We start from the raw sequence: 19111 nt of genomic DNA, 5'->3' as shown, positions 1-19111 counted from the left end.
GCAAAGCTAGTCCTACGTTCCCGTTTCAAGGCTTATGCTCACGGGGATAGAGGAAACAGACTGATGTCGGCAATTGCCAAGAAGCAGCTTTCTGACTCCTTTGTTTCCTCTATTAAAGACCCTAAAGGCAAAATACATAAATCCACTCCAGAAGTTGCCAAGGCATTTAGCGCCTTTTATGAGGCCTTATATAATTTACCACCCCCTGATGGGACTACACCTGGTGACTTATCTGAGGCTACCGACAAATTTTTGCACTCTTTGGACCTTCCCTCCATACCCTCGTCTAAAGCGTCTCTCCTGACTAAGCCCATTTCTGATTCAGAGGTCCGCAAGGTACTGCTGTCTATTCCGTCAGGTAAAAGTCCTGGCCCTGATGGATTTTCCATTGTATATTACAAATCTTTTCAAGATGTTTTAATCCCACGTTTCAGGGATTTGTGCAACTATCTTCTGACAGGGGGTGCTCTTGCTCCTCATTCCTTAATGGCGCACATTACTGTTCTCCATAAGGAAAATAAGGATCCAACTTGCTGCAGTAATTATAGGCCAATATCGTTGCTTAATAATGATGTGAAGTGGTGGGCGAAGATTCTGGCTTCCAGGCTTCAGGATATTCTCCCTGACATTATACATGAGGAACAAGTGGGCTTTGTCCGTGGCAGACAGGGGTCGGAAAATACAGTGCGGCTTTTACATCTTGTGAACTGGGCCAAGAGATCCTCTAAACCTTTGGTCCTGGTGAGCACAGATGCAGAGAAGGCCTTCGACAGGGTCAGCTGGCTATTTATGTCGCGGACCCTGGCGAAGTTTGGCCTCCCGGACCAGTTTATTAATGCTGTTAACACCCTATATTCGGCCCCCTCTGCCAGGGTCAAAGTCAATGGAGCATTATCCCCACCATTTCGCATCACCAACGGGACAAGACAGGGGTGCCCCCTTTCCCCAGCGCTTTTTGTGCTGGTGATGGAAACCCTTCTGTGTACAATCAGATCAGACCCTGTTATTAAGGGCCTTCAGGTAGGCTCACAAACCCATGTTACTGCAGCATTTGCGGATGACCTACTGGTTATGGCCTCCAACCCTGCAGAAGCCTTGCCCAAATTGTTGAATACCTTTGAGGATTTTGGGTTTGTATCCAATTTTAAAATAAATTATGGGAAGTCTATGGTACTAAACATCTCTTGTCCCCAATCTGTAGTCAATACTCTTAAACACACCACCCCATTTGCCTGGGCCTCCAGAGACATTACGTTCTTGGGAACACATATATCGGCCAACATTCAGGATCTAGCATCCCTTAACTATGCCCCACTCCTGCAAGGGATTCGCACCCAGTTACAGAATCTGAAACTCCCTTTTGTTTCATGGATAGGGAGAAAGAATTATCTGAAAACTTTCATCCTCCCCAAATTCCTTTACTTGCTGCAAGCCATTCCTATATGGTTGCCGAACTCATACTTTTCAGAGGTCCGCCGAGTGTTCACGCGCTTTCTCTGGAATGGCAGGTCACCACGTATAGCCTACTCTGTCCTTACAAGGGATAGGAGGTTTGGAGGCTTTGGGATGCCTGATGTAAAGTCATACTACACAGCTGTTCAGTTATGTAGATGTGTAGTTGCCTTGACCCGCAAATCTAGCTCCCTTTGCTCACGTCTCGAATCTGTACTACTCACCAACCAAGATCAGCTTACTCTATGGGGTGTTAGGCCCTTCTCAGCCAACCACTACGCCTCCTCCCCGGTGTGGAAAGGTATGCTAGTAGAATGGTCTAAAATGGTCCAAACCAAGCAGTTTACCTTCCCCAATCCGTATATGCCTCTCAAATTGCTGCAGAGCTATATTCACCCTTCTGTGCTAAACCCCTCTGGGATTTGGTCTAGGCTCGCTGACTTATCCCTGCGAGATGTCCTTCTCCCAGATGGCAGTTTACAATGGGATCTAATAATGGACCGTCCCGAAATTAAGACAGCTTCCTTTTTCCATTTGGCAGATTTTAAAAGGGATATCAAGTCCTACGTTGGACCCCTCGTTGGCAACAGCTCCCCTTCTTGGCTCGAGAAGAAGGTCTTAGCTCCTAAGCTTCCCTCTAGACCACTGTCCCTGATGTACAAGGAATTGCTTTCCTCCTTACCTCCGGAGTTGGCATATGTGACTTCATGGGAACGAGAGCTTTCGGTGACCCTGACGGATCCGGAGAGGGCCTTTGTTCTGGCTCACTCTCATGGTTTTAGTCGTTGTGTGAGAGTTCAGGAGAATTCATTTAAACTACTAAGCAGATGGTATAAGACTCCTGAATTCTTACACAAACTTAACCCTGAGGTTTCTGAAATGTGCTGGAGGTGTGGCATAGAAATTGGCTCACTATCACACATCTGGTGGCTATGCCATAAGATCCAACCGTTTTGGAAATTGATAGAATCAGTGATTAATAGTGTTTGCAAAACCAGAGTCGTCCTGGACGCCAAACTTATCTTACTGTGGTGCCCGAATGATACGCTCACCCCCGCCAAGAATAACCTCTCTACAATGCTGATTACAGCTGCTAGATTGCTGGTCCCCTTTTTGTGGAAAACTGACTCTCCTCCAGATCTCAATATGTGGACGGATAAGGTAGATCAAATCTACCGCTTTGAAGAATTGGCGTATTGGGAAACAAATTCACGCCACTGCTTCCTGAAATTATGGTCCCCGTGGAAATCACACAGGAATTTCACATGATAGAGCAGGAATCCTCCCCTTCCCTGGTTCTCTTCACCTTCCTGTCCTTGTGTCCCTCCCCCCCTTTTTTCCCCTTTTTTTTTTCTCTTTTCTTTTCTTTACATGTTTATTTCTGATGCAGATGATAATCGCTGGAAATGTTCACATATGACTTGTATGATGGATAACTATTGTGACTTTTAATGTTATGATTTTGCCGTCATGTGTGGGCATGAAGCCTTGTTTTCTTACCACAATAAAAAGAAATTTGGTTAAGACTATAACTACTATAATACTGCTCCTATGTACAAGAGTATAACTACTATAATACTGCTCCTATGTACAAGAATATAACTACTATAATACTGCCTCCTATGTACAAGAATATAACTACTATAATACTGCTCCTATGTACAAGAATATAACTACTATAATACTGCCTCCTATGTACAAGAATATAACTACTATAACACTGCTCCTATGTACAAGAATATAACTACTATAATACTGCTCCTATGTACAAGAATATAATTACTATAATACTGCCTCCTATGTACAAGAATATAACTCCTATAATACTGCTCCTATGTATAAGAATATAACTACTATAATACTGCCTCCTATGTACAAGAATATAACTACTATAATACTGCTCCTATGTACAAGAATATAACTACTATAATACTGCTTCTATGTACAAGAATATTACTACTATAATGCTGCCTCCTATGTACAAGAATATAACTACTATAATACTGCTCCTATGTACAAGCATATAACCAGTATAATACCGCCCTGTAGGCAGATGTACAGGGTCCAGTACATGGGTGACTGAGGTTGTTGTGCAGTGGATGACAGTATGTAATCTGTCGGATATATTTGGTCACGTTGTCTCGGATCAGTAGCCTCGCGTCCCTCATTACTGTCACATTCTGCTGATTATCTCCTCGTTGCGGTGACTGAGCAGCAGCTGCAGATCTCTCTCATTGTTTTATCTCGCCATCCAGCAGATATGATAGAAATGAGGCGCGGAGTCAGTTATTTCTGTGTGTTGCGCTGCGGGTCAGTCTCACGCTGATGTCACCTGGTCGGCTTGTCACGATGACAGCGCTGTCATTAGAGCCTGTGAGGCAGAATCCACACAGCATATGTCGCTTCGCCACATGTTTTGCATAATATCAAATAAATCTGAAATATATATATTTTAAGGGACAGTTCACATAATGTCCATCTGCTTTACATTTAGTGTAAAGTTAAACATAACCTGGTGCGGGCTGTTATCAACCATTTCATGGCGACAGGGTTACCTGTATAAGCTGTGGACCGCATATGACCCACCGCCCTATGGTCATCTATGACAAGCACTGTATGGGGGTATCTAGGACAAGCACTGTATGGGGGTATCTATGAGGAGCACTGTATGGGGGTATCTATGAGAAGCACTGTATGGGGGGAATCTATGAGAAGCACTGTATAGGGGTATCTATGAGGAGCACTGTATGGGGGTATCTATGAGGAGCACTGTATGGGGGTATCTATGAGGAGCACTGTATGGGGGTATCTAGGACAAGCACTGTATGGGGGTATCTATGAGGAGCACTGTATGGGGGTATCTATGAGGAGCACTGTATGGGGGGGAATCTATGAGGGGCACTGTATGGGGGTATCTATGAGGAGCACTGTATAGGGGTATCTATGAGGAGCACTGTATGGGAGCATCTATGACAAGCACTGTTTGGGGGTATCTATGAGGAGCACTGTATGGGGGTATCTAGAGAAGCACTGTATGGGGGTATCTTTGAGGAGCACTGTATGGGGGGAATCTATGAGGAGCACTGTATGGGGAGTATCTATGAGGAGCACTGAATAGGGGGTATCTATGAGGAGCACTGTATGGGGGTATCTATGAGGAGCACTGTATGGGGGTATCTATGAGGAGCACTGTATGGGGGTATCTATGAGGAGCACTGTATGGGGGTATCTATGAGGAGCACTGTATAGGGGTATCTATGAGGAGCACTGTATGGGGGTATCTATGACAAGCACTGTATGGGGGTATCCATAAGGAGCACTGTATGGGGGTATCTATGACAAGCACTGTATGGGGATATCTATGAGGAGCACTGTATGGGGGTATCTATGAGCAGCACTGTATGGGGGTATCTATGACGAGCACTGTATGGGGGGAATCTATGAGGAGCACTGTATCTATGAGGAGCACTGTATGGGAGTATCTATGACAAGCACTGTATGAGGGTATCTATGAGGAGCACTGTATGAGGGTATCTATGAGGAGCACTGTATAGGGGTATCTATGAGGAGCACTGTATCTATGAGGAGCACTGTATGGAGGGAATCTATGAGGAGCACTGTATGGGAGTATCTATGACAAGCACTGTATGGGGGTATCTATGAGGAGCACTGTATAGGGGTATCTATGAGGAGCACTGTATGGGGGTATCTTTGACAAGCACTGTATGGGGGTATGTTCTGAACTATGCATACGAAACTCAGCTCTGCTACATGCTCATTAATCAAGTCACCAGAGAGTCGCCAGTTAGCGGTATGTAACATCAGGGAACATCCATTTTTCATGGACATCGAGTGGACAGATATAGAGGAAGCAGCAGCTTGTCCACCATTCCAACCAGGACCAGTAAGTACTGAATCCAGGGAAGATGTGGGTAGTAGTAAAGTTCCATTGTGCCCTTTCTTGTTAAACACAGGATCTTGGATCTTCTCTCCACAGCTACCAGTGATGACATCGAAAAAAATAAATGATGTCCTATCCTCCACCGAAGCCAATAAACCACTAATGGCCGATAAAGATCAAAAGCTATTCTGTGGATTCACTTTTGCCAATGCCAGATGGCAGGTCATCAAGCTAATACAAGAACCTGTCATACGTCATTGCAGGTGGGTCATCGTAACTGAGAGGGAAATATGGGGATTATTGAAAGTTCCCTCCATTACCTGTGATTCTATCAGCAGAGTGTGGTGTGGAGTCCATTCACTGATGGAAGCTTATAGTCTGCTGATGGGTCTACAGGGTAAACATGCAGGTGGTTACCACTATTACAATGCTATTTTATCTCTTGGCAGAACATTTGGCAGAATTGTGAGGGAGATCGTCCACAGGATCTGGAGGAGGATAAACCACTGGAAGTGAGCAGCTCCACTATATATACAGATGTCCGCAATAGATCAGTGGGAGAAAACCATCATGTTATAGCAGAGCCTCTTGATGACATCACACTCACCAGGAACATCCACCGAGAATTGCTGTCCTTGAATGAGCCTCAAATTCCAACCTCTGACCTCTATGTACTCTCCTGACGACTTATCGGTACTGTGATATAACAGTCCTGGTCCTTCAGTTTCATTTCCAACTGCCACTAGGAGTAACCTGAGGGTCATAACCTGCAGAGTAGCAGGAGCAGAAAAGCAGCAGGAAGTCGATGAAGATTCTTCCACGAATCAATGACTTGACCGCCAGCACTTCTAGTCCACAAGCTGCCTCTTGTGCCCAAGGGAAGGGTAGTCCTCACGCCATGGTTCCCTAGAGGTTTCCTCCACAGGGGTTTTTTCCTCTCCTGCGTGCCAACGGATAACAACATCAACAAGAAAATGGTAACTTGTTGGACTCTGCCCTCAGTGTTGATCACACCATCGACTAGTGTCATAGAGGGACCGAAGAGGACATTTACCACCAATAAACAAAAAACAGTACCATTCACCATCATCTGGTAGTAGCATGATTATCTTATATCTAACGAATCTTCAGACTCTACAGTCATTGGTTTATCTTTAATGGAGAGCATACAAGTCTAATAAGACTTGTCTCGATACAGTGTCTCTATGTTAAAACATGTCCCTTGCAGAAAACTCCATTAATGACACTGGACAACCCCTTTAAAAAAAATAAAAGGAGCTTTAAAAAAAAGTATAGAAATATATGCCAGGCATATTAACCCCTTCACGCATTTGGACACAACCCTATGTCCAAATGGCATGTATGGCATATAACCCATATCCGTTCATTTGTAAGTTATCAAAAAATGGAAAAAAAACAAAACAAACTACACATAATTGGTATCGCTGCCTCCGTAACAACCTGATCTATAAAGGTATCATGTTACTAATCATGCGCGGTGAACGCTGTAAAAATATTGTTAAAAACAATGACGGAATTGCTGTTTTTGTCACCTCACCCCCACAAAAAAAATATAACAAGTGATCAAAAAGCCATGAGTACCGCAAAATGATACCAATAAAATATACAGCATTGGTGAAAAAATAAAAAGTTGTAAAATACATTTATTTTTAACACAAAAGTGATTTTATACTAAAAAAGTCATAAAACATAAAAAAAAAACTCTATAATTTTGGTATCGGCATAACCCTATCAACCGACAGAATAAAATGATCATATCACTTTCACTGCAAGAGGAACCCCATAAAAATTAAAAATAAAAAACACTGACGGAATTGCCATTTTTACCCACTTCACCTCCACAAAAAATGATTTACAGTTTACGACCACATATATGGTGTTGCCACATTCAGGACAAAATGCATAACAAATTGTGAGGTGCATTTTCTCCTTTTACCTGTCACGTACCGGCAGGACAGGTAGTGGATCCTCTGGACCAGAGAGGCGATGGCGCGGGTTGTACTAAAGGACCGGTTCTAAGCAGTTACTGGTCTTCACCAGAGCCCACCGCAAGGCGGGATGGTTTTGCTGCGGCGGTAACTACCAGGTCGTGTCCCCTAGTAACAACTCGACCTCTCTGGCAGCTGATAAGGCGTGGTACACAGGGAGAAGGCAAGAGCGTAGTCGGACGTAGCAGAGGTCAGGGCAGGCGGCAAAGGTTCAAAGGCGAGTAGACGGTAGCAACGGGTTCGGCAACAGGCAAGACAGACTAACACAGTGGAACGCTTTCTCTGAGGCACAAGGCACAAAGATCCGGCAGGAAGCTGTGGGAGAAGAAGGTATAAATGGGCAGTGCACAGGTGCAGCCTAATTAAGTCAGCACTGCCTCTCACAAACCTTAACCCTTAATAACCCCTTTGGACCAGGCACCAATCACTAGTGCACTGGCCCTTTGAATCTAAGAGTCCCGGCGCGCGCGCGCCCTAGAGAGCGAGGACGCACACGCCGAGACACTGGAGTGCTGCCTGGGGGCATACGCTGTGAGCGCTCCGAGGCCAGCAGGGGACCCGGAGCGCTCAGCGTAACAGTTCCCCCCCCCCCTTTGGTCTCCCTCCCTTTTTGGTACCGAAGAACTTGCGGATGAGACTGCGGTCCAGGATGTTCTCCTCCGGCTCCCATGACCTCTCCTCAGGACCGCAGCCCTCCCAGTCGACCCAAAAATATATTTTCCCCCGGGAGATCTTGGTCGCCAAGATCTCCTTGACAGAGAATATATCGGAGGTACCGGCGACAGGGGTGGGAGAAACAAGCTTGGGAGAAAAACGGTTAAAGACAGCAGGTTTAAGAAGGGAGACATGGAAGGAGTTATGGATTCGGAGGGAGGGAGGAAGATGGAGCTGATAAGAAACTTGATTGATACGACTCTTGATTTTATAGGGTCCCAAGAAACGAGGGCCCAACTTGTAACTTGGGACCCTAAATCGGATGTACCTAGAGGAGAGCCACACCTTGTCACCCGGGCGAAATTCCGGAGGAGATCTGCGTCTCTTGTCAGCTTGAACCTTTATACGGGCGGAAGCCTTGAGGAGAGCAGCGTGGGTTTCTCGCCAGATGGAGGAAAAATTCTGTACAAGACTGTCAACGGCAGGTACAGAAGAAGGAGTGGGAGACTGCGGCAGAGGTGGAAGAGGATGACGGCCAAAAACTACAAAGAAAGGAGACTTGTTAGAGGCAGAGGATTGTTTGTAGTTGTAGGAGAACTCCGCCCAGGGAAGTAGATCAGCCCAGTCGTCATGGCGTGAGGATACAAAGTGACGCAGATAGTCACCCAAAATTTGGTTCACCCGTTCTACTTGGCCGTTAGACTGAGGATGGTACGAAGAAGAAAAGTCCAATTTGATCCCGAGCTGAGCACATACAGTAGAGCCCTCCAGAATTTGGAGACTAATTGTACCCCACGATCCGAGACAATATGTTTGGGAAGGCCATGGAGACGGAAGATGTGTTGGAAAAATTGTTTGGCCAACATGGGTGCAGAGGGTAGACCGGGCAGGGGTACAAAGTGAGCCATCTTGGAGAAGCGATCCACCACGACCCAAATAACGGACTTGCCATGGGAGGAGGGAAGATCTGTAATAAAGTCCATGGCGATGTGAGACCAGGGAACTTCAGGAACAGGTAGAGGCAAGAGGGGACCCGCTGGTTTCTGGCGAGGCGATTTATCCCGGGCGCAAATCATACAGGCCTGGACGAAGTCCGAGACATCTTTCTCCAGAGAAGACCACCAGTACCTTTGGGAGATTAGTTGGAGAGACTTTTGCACCCCTGGATGACCGGCAAAACGGGAGGCGTGGCCCCACTTGAGAATTCGCAGCCGCTGACGTGGAGGTACGTAGGATTTGCCAGGAGGAAGAAGGCGCAGGTCCACGGGAGCGACTGTAATAAGGCGTTCTGGAGGGATAATATATCGAGGTGTTAACTCGTCGCCCACCACCACAGAGGAGCGAGACAGAGCATCTGCCATAATGTTCTTACAAGCCGGACGGAAATGGATCTCAAAATTAAAGCGGGCGAAGAACAGAGACCAACGAGCCTGACGGGGATTTAATCTCTGAGCAGACTGGAGATAAGCCAGGTTCTTGTGGTCTGTGAAGATGTACACAGGATGTGTGGTGCCCTCGAGTAAATGTCTCCATTCCTCCAGTGCCAATTTAATAGCCAGCAGTTCCCTGTCCCCAATGGAGTAATTTCTCTCTGCGGAAGAGAATGTTTTTGAAAAGAAGCCACAAGTAGAAGTCTTGCCCCGGGCAGACTTCTGGGTGAGGACAGCTCCGGCTCCCACCGAGGAGGCATCCACTTCAAGAGAGAAAGGCTTGGTGGAATCTGGTCTAGAGAGAACGGGTGCAGAGGCAAAGGCGGATTTCAGGGACTGGAAGGCTTCCTCGGCTTGGGAAGGCCAGGATTTGGGGTTAGCTCCTTTTCTTGTGAGGGCCACGATAGGAGCTACCAGAGTGGAATAGTGAGGGATGAATTGCCTGTAGTAATTCGCAAAGCCCAGAAATCTTTGTATGGCTCGGAGACCAGAGGGGCGTGGCCAATCCAGAACCGCCGAGAGCTTGGCTGGGTCCATTTGAAGTCCTTGGGCTGAGATAATGTATCCCAGGAAAGGCAGAGAGGTCCGTTCAAAAAGACATTTTTCAAGTTTAGCGTACAGGCGATTTCTCCTAAGACGAGTAAGAACTTGTTGCACATGGACCCTGTGTTGATCCAAATTGGAGGAAAAGATGAGGATATCATCCAGGTATACGACCACGCAGGTGTAAAGTAAGTCCCTGAAAATATCATTGACGAATTCCTGGAAGACAGCAGGTGCGTTGCAGAGGCCGAAGGGCATCACCAAATACTCAAAATGTCCGTCCCTTGTGTTAAAGGCGGTCTTCCATTCGTCTCCCTCACGGATACGGATCAGATTATAGGCCCCTCGAAGGTCCAATTTTGTGAAGATCTTAGCCCCTCGGAGATGATCAAATAGCTCAGAGATTAGAGGCAGAGGGTAACGGTTCTTGATGGTAATTTTATTAAGACCTCTGTAGTCAATGCAGGGGCGGAGGGAGCCGTCTTTTTTTGTCACGAAGAAAAAACCGGCCCCAGCAGGAGAAGAAGATTTTCTTATGAATCCTCTCTGTAGGTTCTCACGTATATAGTTGGACATGGCAAGAGTCTCAGGAGGTGAGAGAGGATAAATTCTGCCCCGAGGTGAAGTAGAACCGGGTATCAGGTCGATCGGGCAATCATAGGATCGGTGAGGAGGAAGGACCTCAGCTTGTTTCTTGCAGAAGACATCCACGAAGGAATGGTATGGCTTGGGCAGCCCAGAAGGCGGAGAAACTTGCGGGTTCTGTTTGACCAGAGCAGGCTTGAGACAGCGGTCCGAACAGGAGGAACCCCAACGCAGGATCTCACCGGTGGACCAATTCAGGACAGGACTATGACGTTGAAGCCACGGCAGACCCAGGAGGAGTTCGGAGGATATTCCGATGTCCATCTGCAGAGGCTGGGTACGGAACTGCACGGTGGCAGAGAGTCTCTCACCATTAACAGTAGAGATGAAAAACGGCTTGGGTAGACGGATTACTGGAATACGGTACTTGTCAACCAAGGAGGCGTGAATGAAGTTGCCAGCTGAACCGGAATCCAAGAAGGCGGCTGCGGAGAAAGAGGACTTGGAAGAGATGATCAACTGCACTGGTATGATGAGACGTGGAGAGGAAGAATCCACACCTAGCAACGCCTCTCCCACGTTTACTAGGTGCGAGCGTTTCCCGAACGTGGTGGACGGAGAGGACAATCTCTAAGGAAGTGCTCGGTACTGGCACAGTACAGACACAGGTTCTCGTCTCTGCGGCGGCTTCGTTCTTGCGGAGTCAGGCGTGACCGATCCACCTGCATGGCTTCCACGGCAGAAAACCCAGTAGCGGATTGAGGTGGACACAGAAAAACAGGAGCCAGACGAGGAAAGCGTCTAGGACGAGCTTTTTCCTTTTCAAGGAGGAGTTCCTCTTGTCTTTCGGCGAAACGTTTGTCTATCCTAGTGGCCAGCAAGATGAGGTCACTAAGAGTGGAAGGAAGCTCACGTGCAGCCAGAACGTCCTTTACTTCACTGTTAAGTCCCTTCTTGAAGGTGGCGCAAAGGGCTTCATTGTTCCAGTTCAGCTCAGAGGCCAGGGTGCGGAACTGAATGGCATAGTCACCCACGGAAGAACCTCCTTGGGTCAAATTTAGTAAGGCAGTCTCTGCGGAGGTAACCCGGGCAGGCTCCTCAAAAACATTCCGGAACTCTAGGCAGAAGCTCTGGACGGAAGCGGTGGCAGGATCTGCGCGGTCCCATAGTGGTGTAGCCCAGGCCAGGGCCTTCCTGGACAGTAAACTGAGAATAAAGGCTACCTTGGCTCGCTCAGAAGGAAACTGGTCGGACAGAAGCTCGAGGTGGAGAGAGCACTGCGACAAGAACCCACGGCACTGCTTAGGATCTCCGTCATATTTGTCTGGTAGGGACAAACGGATTCTGGAACCGGTGGCAACTGCAGGCGGAGGTGATGCAGCAGGAGCAGACGGAGGAGCTGGCTGTTGCTGAGAAGGCAGGAGCTGCTGCAACATAGCGGTCAACTGGGCCAGCTGTTGACCCTGCTGGGCCACAATAGTGGTGAGGTCCGCTAGGCTTGGCAGGGGAACATCAGCGGGATCCATGGCCGGATCTTACTGTCACGTACCGGCAGGACAGGTAGTGGATCCTCTGGACCAGAGAGGCGATGGCGCGGGTTGTACTAAAGGACCGGTTCTAAGCAGTTACTGGTCTTCACCAGAGCCCGCCGCAAGGCGGGATGGATTTGCTGCGGCGGTAACTACCAGGTCGTGTTCCCTAGTAACAACTCGACCTCTCTGGCAGCTGATAAGGCGTGGTACACAGGGAGAAGGCAAGAGCGTAGTCGGACGTAGCAGAGGTCAGGGCAGGCGGCAAGGTTCAAAGGCGAGTAGACGGTAGCAACGGGTTCGGCAACAGGCAAGGCAGACTAACACAGTGGAACGCTTTCTCTGAGGCACAAGGCACAAAGATCCGGCAGGAAGCTGTGGGAGGAGAAGGTATAAATGAGCAGTGCACAGGTGCAGCCTAATTAAGTCAGAGCACTGCCTCTCACAAACCTTAACCCTTAATAACCCCTTTGGACCAGGCACCAATCACTGGTGCACTGACCCTTTGAATCTAAGAGTCCCGGCGCGCGCGCGCCCTAGAGAGCGAGGACGCACACGCCGAGACACTGGAGTGCTGCCTGGGGGCATACGCTGTGAGCGCTCCGAGGCCAGCAGGGGACCCAGAGCGCTCAGCGTAACATTACCCCTTGTGAAAATGAAAAATTTGGGGATAAAGCAATGTTTTATTGAAAGTTAATTTTTCTTTTTTATAGCCAAAGCATTCACTTCATCCTTTGATTTATTCTGTGAGGGTTGTAGTTTCCAAAATGGGGTCACTTTTTGGGGTTTTCTTTCTAGGTTTACCTGAGGGTCTCTTCAAATGTGACATGGCACCTGAAAACCATTCCAGCAGAATCTGCCCTCCGTTAACAATATGGCGCTCCCTTCCTTCTGTGCCCTGCCGTGTGCCCATACAGCAGGTAACGACCACATATGGGGTTTTTCTGTAAACCGGGTAATAAATATTGAGGTTTCTTTGGCTGTTAACCCTTGCTGTGTTACTTGTAAAATGACATTTTAAAATGTCCCCTCTACTTTGCTTTAATTCTTATGGAACACCTAAAGGGTTTAATAAAGTTTGTAAAATCAGGGGAGGTGTAAAATGAGGGGTGTATTTTCTACTATGTAGGCCCCACAACGTGACTTCTTAACTGAACTGGTCATTAAAAAAGTAAGTTTTGGACATTTTCTTTAAAATTTTAAAATTAGCTTCTAAACTTCTAAGCCTTCTAACGTCCTAAAAAAATAAAATACCATTTACAAAATGATGCCAATATAAAGAAGACATATGGGGAATGTAAAGTAATAACTATTTTATGAAGTATCACTATCCGTTTTAAAAGCAGAGAAATTCTAATTTTGAAAATAGCAATAGCAAATTTTGGATTTTTTTCTTATGCATAAAGGTAAAACATATCAACTCAAATTCACCACTAACATGAAGTATGGTGTCACGAGAAAACAATCTTAGAATGGCTTGGATAAGTAAAACCATTCCCAAATTAATACCAGATAAACTGACACATGTCAGATTTGAAAAATGGGAATCCGGCATTTGGTCCAAACTGGCTGTTGCTTGTAGTGGTGGATGCGATTGAATATTATACAAAGCAGCAAATAATATACACACACAGCAGTGTCAACCTACTCTATAAATATATAACATTATGTAAAATGATTGCTAAATGGTATAAAAAAAAGGTAAATAAAAGTTAATAAATGACAAAAAAACCTAGTGTACTTTAAAATGGTAGCAAAGAAAAACAAAAAAGTAGCATAAAAAGGCCTTAGGCTACATGTACATGACAGTAAAAAAAAACGGACATGTGATGGATGTGTTTTAACGGCCATCACACATCCATTTTAAGGCCAATGGTAGTCTATGAGGTTATTTACCCGGCAGTTTTTTTGACGGCTAGTGAATAATGGATGTCAAAAAATAGAACATGTTCTATCTTGTCTGTTTTTCACTGACCGACTGCTGCCATACAATTGAATGGGTCAGTTTTTAATGCACATTTCTCAGAAAGGCATCAGTGAAAAAAAAGTCTGTTAAAAATAGACAGTTTATCCGTTCTTAACAGACCTTAGGGCTCATTCACACGACCGTATGAATGGGTCCGCATCTGTTCCGCAATTTTGTGGAACGGGTGCGGACCAATTCATTTTCAAAGAAAGAGCATGTCTTATTCGTGTCCTAAATATTAAAGGGGTTGTCCGGGTTCAGAGCTGAACCCAGACATCCCTCCATTTTCACCCCGGCAGCCCCCCTGACATGAGCATCGGAGCAGTTCATGCTCCGATGCTCTCCTTTGCCCTGCGCTAAATTGTGCAGGGCAAAGGCATTTTTAGGAGTTTCGGTGACGTACCGGGGCTCTCCATGGGGCTGACAGGAACCCCGGTGACGTCACCGGCACTGATAGGCGGTATTTAGCTCTGCCCTAGCCAGTAAAACGGCTAGGGCAGAGCTAAAGCCCGCCCCTCAGAGCCAGTGACGTCACCAAACACACTGCCGGGCAGTGTGTTATTGAAAACAAAAGAGCCCGTGCCCTGCGCGATTTAGTGCAGGGCACGGGAGCGCATAGGAGCATGATATGCTCCGATGCTAGGCTCAGGGATGCTGCCGGGGTGAAAATAAGGGTATGTCCGGGTTCAGCTCTGAACCCGGACAACCCCTTTAATGATGTATCCTTAGGAATGTCTATCCTTGTGTAATTGGTAGCCGACAATCAGCTGAATGAAGGGACGCCATGTCTACCCTGGACACAATGTATCATTTTCCCTAACAAGATGCATAATTAGAGTAGAATTGCATCTTGTTCCATTGTTAAGCTGTTTGTAGAGGAGAGTTTTTATTCTGGGAATAAACTGGATATAATATAAATGATAAATGCTAGAGTAACTTAGTAAATAGAAAATCATGGACCTTTAAAACTGCTGATAAACACAGGCCTGTCAGCCAGGCTGATGATGTCACAGGTACCTGTAATGTCATGTCACCTTTGACAGTCAGCCATGACACAGGTACCTCTGAAAAGTCATGTGACCTTTAGAATGTAGTGATGTCACAGATGCCTTTGTGATGTCATATAAGAATTGATTCTAGCTTTCTGCAGCCTGACTTTCGGCCATATTTCTTCATCACTTGACGGGTGAAGGCGACTTTTACTTGCGCTCAGCAAATTTTGGTTTTGTTCAAAAGACCAGAAAAGAGGGCCTGTTAGCCAAGCCGTTCCAAGTGTCATCATGGAACGCGCTGAAGGCGCACAGGACCTTCCTCAGCCCAGTGACATCTATGGGCTGAACATGGAGGTTCCAAAGAATCTTCCCAAAAAAAGAAAAAGGAAGAGAAAGAGGAGAGTTCAGCCGCCAAATAAGAGGAGGAGAATAGAAACATCAGAGAAGGCGAAAGATGGCGGCAAAGAAAAAATGATCAAGGCTTCGAAAAGACCTGGAAGCCCTATACAGGAGAGTATCCTAAAAAAGAGGAAGAGGGGAGAAAAGACAGGGGGAAAAGCTGAAGATGGACCCAGCACGTCCTATAACACTGAGATGGAACAGCTGTCAGGTGAGTGCAGATCTAAGACACCTAGAGCCAATATCCCCCAATAACGTATCAATGGGTTTGTCCACTTATGAACATGATTAATGAGCATTTTTGTCCTTCATGCCCCATAAAGTTCTTATCCTCTCATGTCGTAATTACTATTAGAGGCCAAACGCAGGAATATTAAACTATAATGTCTCTTCTCTCTACCAGTGACAACCCCAGCAGAAACCCCCATCATTGTGACTGGACTGGAAAGCTTCACCTTCCATAAATTTCTTGGAGAGGGTGCTTTTGGTAAAGTAAGTATCAGGAGTTGTTGTCACTTTTTCCTTATGTGTAGTAATATGACTATAGCAAAATCAAGATTTCACGTCTTCTCATGGCAGGATGCGCCGTTCCTCAAGTTCTAATGTTCTGTCTCCTCTAGGTCATGCTGGCCACACATCCCGACTGCCATCAACAACTGGCAGTGAAGCTGGTGAAGAAGAGGGTCCTGCTTCAGAACTTTAGAAACAACGTTCTGATTGAGCGACAGGTCCTGGAGGTGACTGGGAAAAGTCCACTATTCACCCATGCTTATGCCACCTTCCAGACCAAGGTAAGAGTCTTATTCACTAATGGGTTTTGTGAGTAGGTCAGTTCTTTCCAACCCCATCCTACTTTTGCCAACATTGTTGTACTTAAATGAGTTCCAAGACTTGCACTATGATGGTAGGTCAACCTGAACCTCTGGCTTCTTCTACTTGGGAAACATAACATCTCCAAAGAAGGGTATATATATATATGCACTCTAATATTCTATAGTTAAGTTTTTTTTTAAACTTACATGATATGCTCTGTCTTTATCACAGGACTATGCCTTCTTCATCATGGAGTTTCTCAGCGGAGGAGACCTAGGTGACCTCATACATGCCAAAGCCCCATTCACCATTCCAGTCACCAGGTAAGGCAGAACATAAATATCTTAGATAAAGACAATAGTTCTCAGAAAAATCAATCTTTATATCATTTATTGGTCTCATAATGAATGTTGATGTTTTCTCTTTTTTTTGCAATCAGATTTTTTGCAGCTGAGATCATCTGTGGGCTGCAGTTTCTCCATAACAGAGGCATCATACATAGAGACATAAAACCAAACAACATCTTAATGGACAGCGCCGGTCACTTGAAGATTGCCGATTTCGGTCTTGCCGTGATTAACATCTTTGGGGAAAGGAAGATCTCACAATATGCCGGAACTCTTAGCTACATGGCACCTGAGGTGAGGAATCATCTATGTGCTTCTCATTGTGCATAGGGCTGGACATCTCCATGACTTCTGCTGCTCTGGACAATGCTCTTATTTTTTTTATTGTCTCCCTGATATTTCTACAGATTCTTCTGGAGAAGCCCTACAACACGGCAGTGGACTGGTTCTCAGCTGGTGTGACGATATATGAGATGGCTACTGGCAAATATCCATTCTCTGCCAGTATATTTCCTGAAAAAATTCAGAAGTCACTGATCAACGATGTTCCCACCTACCCAAAACGACTCGACCCACAAGCCAGAGACCTCATAGAGAGGGTGAGTATAAAAATATATAGCAGTACAACAGCGACTAAATATGACATTGAAAACTAGGGGCTACATTGGAAAGTGTGATCTACAATTCTGAAATGTCTTCAATATATTTTTTTCCAGCTCTTAATCAAGTCACCAGAGAGTCGCCAGTTAGCGGTATGTAACATCAGGGAACATCCATTTTTCATGGACATCGAGTGGACAGATATAGAGGAAGCAGCAGCTTGTCCACCATTCCAACCAGGACCAGTAAGTACTGGATCCAGGGAAGATGTGGGTAGTAGTAAAGTTCCATTGTGCCCTTTCTTGTTAAACACAGGATCTTGGATCTTCTCTCCACAGCTACCAGTGATGACATCGAAAAAAATAAATGATGTCCTATCCTCCACCGAAGCCAATAAGCCACCAATGGCCGATAAAGATCAAAAGCTATTCTGTGGATTCACTTTTGCCAATGCCAGATGGCAGGTCATAAAGCCAATACAAGAACCTGTCATACGTCATCGCAGGTGGATCATCGTAACTGAGAGGGAAATATGGGGATTATGGAAAGTTCCCTCCATTACCTGTGATTCTATCAGCAGAGTGTGGTGTGGAGTCCATTCACTGATGGAAGCTTATAGTCTGCTGATGGGTCTACAGGGTAAACGTGCAGGTGGTTACCACTATTACAATGCTATTTTATCTCTTGGCAGAACATTTGGCAGAATTGTGAGAGAGATCGTCCACAGGATCTGGAGGAGGATAAACCACTGGAAGTGAGCAGCTCCACTATATATACAGATGTCCGCAATAGATCAGTGGGAGAAAACCATCATGTTATAGCAGAGCCTCTTGATGACATCACACTCACCAGGAAAATCCACCGAGAATTGCTGTCCTTGTATGAGCCTCAAATTCCAACCTCTGACCTCTATGTACTCTCCTGACAACTTATCGGTACTGTGATATAACAGTCCTGGTCCTTCAGTTTCATTTCCAACTGCCACTAGGAGTAACCTGAGGGTCATAACCTGCAGAGTAGCAGGAGCAGAGAAGCAGCAGGAAGTCGATGAAGATTCTTCCACGAATCAATGAATTGACCGCCAGCGCTTCTAGTCCACAAGCTGCCTCTTGTGCCCAAGGGAAGGGTAGTCCTTACGCCATGGTTCCCTAGAGGTTTCCTCCACAGGGGGTTTTTCCTCTCCTGCGTGCCAACGGATAACAACATCAACAAGAAAATGGTAACTTGTTGGACTCTGCCCTCAGTGTTGATCACACCATCGACTAGTGGCATAGAGGGACCGAAGAGGACATTTACCACCAATAAACAATAAACAGTACCATTCACCATCATATAGTAGTAGCGTGATTATCTTATATCTAACGAATCTTCAGACTCTACAGTCATTGGTTTATCTTTAATGGAGAGCATACAAGTCTTAGGGCTCTTTCACATCTGCGTTCTTTTCTTCCGGCATAGAGTTCCGTCGTCGGGGCTCTATGCCGAAAGAATCCTGATCAGTTTTATCCTAATGCATTCTGAATGGAGTGAAATCCGTTCAGGATGCATCAGGATTAGGGATGAGCGAACTCGAACTGTATAGTTCGGGTTCGTACCGAATTTTGGGGTGTCCGTGACACGGACCCGAACCCGGACATTTTCGTAAAAGTCCGGGTTCGGGTTCGGTGTTCGTCGCTTTCTTGGCGCTTTTGTGACGCTTTCTTGGCGCTTTTTGAAAGGCTGCAAAGCAGCCAATCAACAAGCGTCATACTACTTGCCCCAAGAGGCCATCACAGCCATGCCTACTATTGGCATGGCTGTGATTGGCCAGAGCACCATGTGACCCAGCCTCTATTTAAGCTGGAGTCACATAGCGCCGCCCGTCACTCTGCTCTGATTAGCGTAGGGAGAG

At 46.1% G+C, this 19111-nt stretch overlaps 1 protein-coding gene across 1 annotated transcript; it reads left to right on the top strand.

Moving 5' to 3' along the window:
* Positions 1-17085: 17085 nt before the first annotated feature.
* LOC122936380 (protein kinase C delta type-like) lies at positions 17086-18452 on the top strand. The gene is made up of 4 exons (XM_044292564.1): positions 17086-17219; positions 17337-17465; positions 17559-17725; positions 17912-18452. The coding sequence occupies exons 1-4, from the start codon at positions 17094-17096 to the stop codon at positions 17976-17978; spliced, it is 489 nt and encodes a 162-aa protein (XP_044148499.1). The 5' UTR covers positions 17086-17093; the 3' UTR covers positions 17979-18452.
* The last annotated feature ends 659 nt before the right edge of the window (positions 18453-19111 follow it).

The sequence above is a fragment of the Bufo gargarizans genome, chromosome 4, assembly GCF_014858855.1.
Source record: "Bufo gargarizans isolate SCDJY-AF-19 chromosome 4, ASM1485885v1, whole genome shotgun sequence".
In the NCBI taxonomy this organism is placed as follows: domain Eukaryota; kingdom Metazoa; phylum Chordata; class Amphibia; order Anura; family Bufonidae; genus Bufo; species Bufo gargarizans.
The sequence above is the reverse complement of the archived record's forward strand: the minus strand, read 5'-3'. Positions and strand labels throughout refer to the sequence as shown.

Excerpts from the sequence above, each read along its gene's own strand:
- LOC122936380 (XM_044292564.1), top strand. The coding sequence starts at position 17,094 with ATGGCTACTGGCAAATATCCATTCTCTGCCAGTATATTTCCTGAAAAA. Across the intron at positions 17,220-17,336 it reads CCAGAGACCTCATAGAGAGG|CTCTTAATCAAGTCACCAGA; the intron begins GTGAGTATAAAA and ends ATTTTTTTCCAG. Across the intron at positions 17,726-17,911 it reads CCTGTCATACGTCATCGCAG|AACATTTGGCAGAATTGTGA; the intron begins GTGGATCATCGT and ends ATCTCTTGGCAG.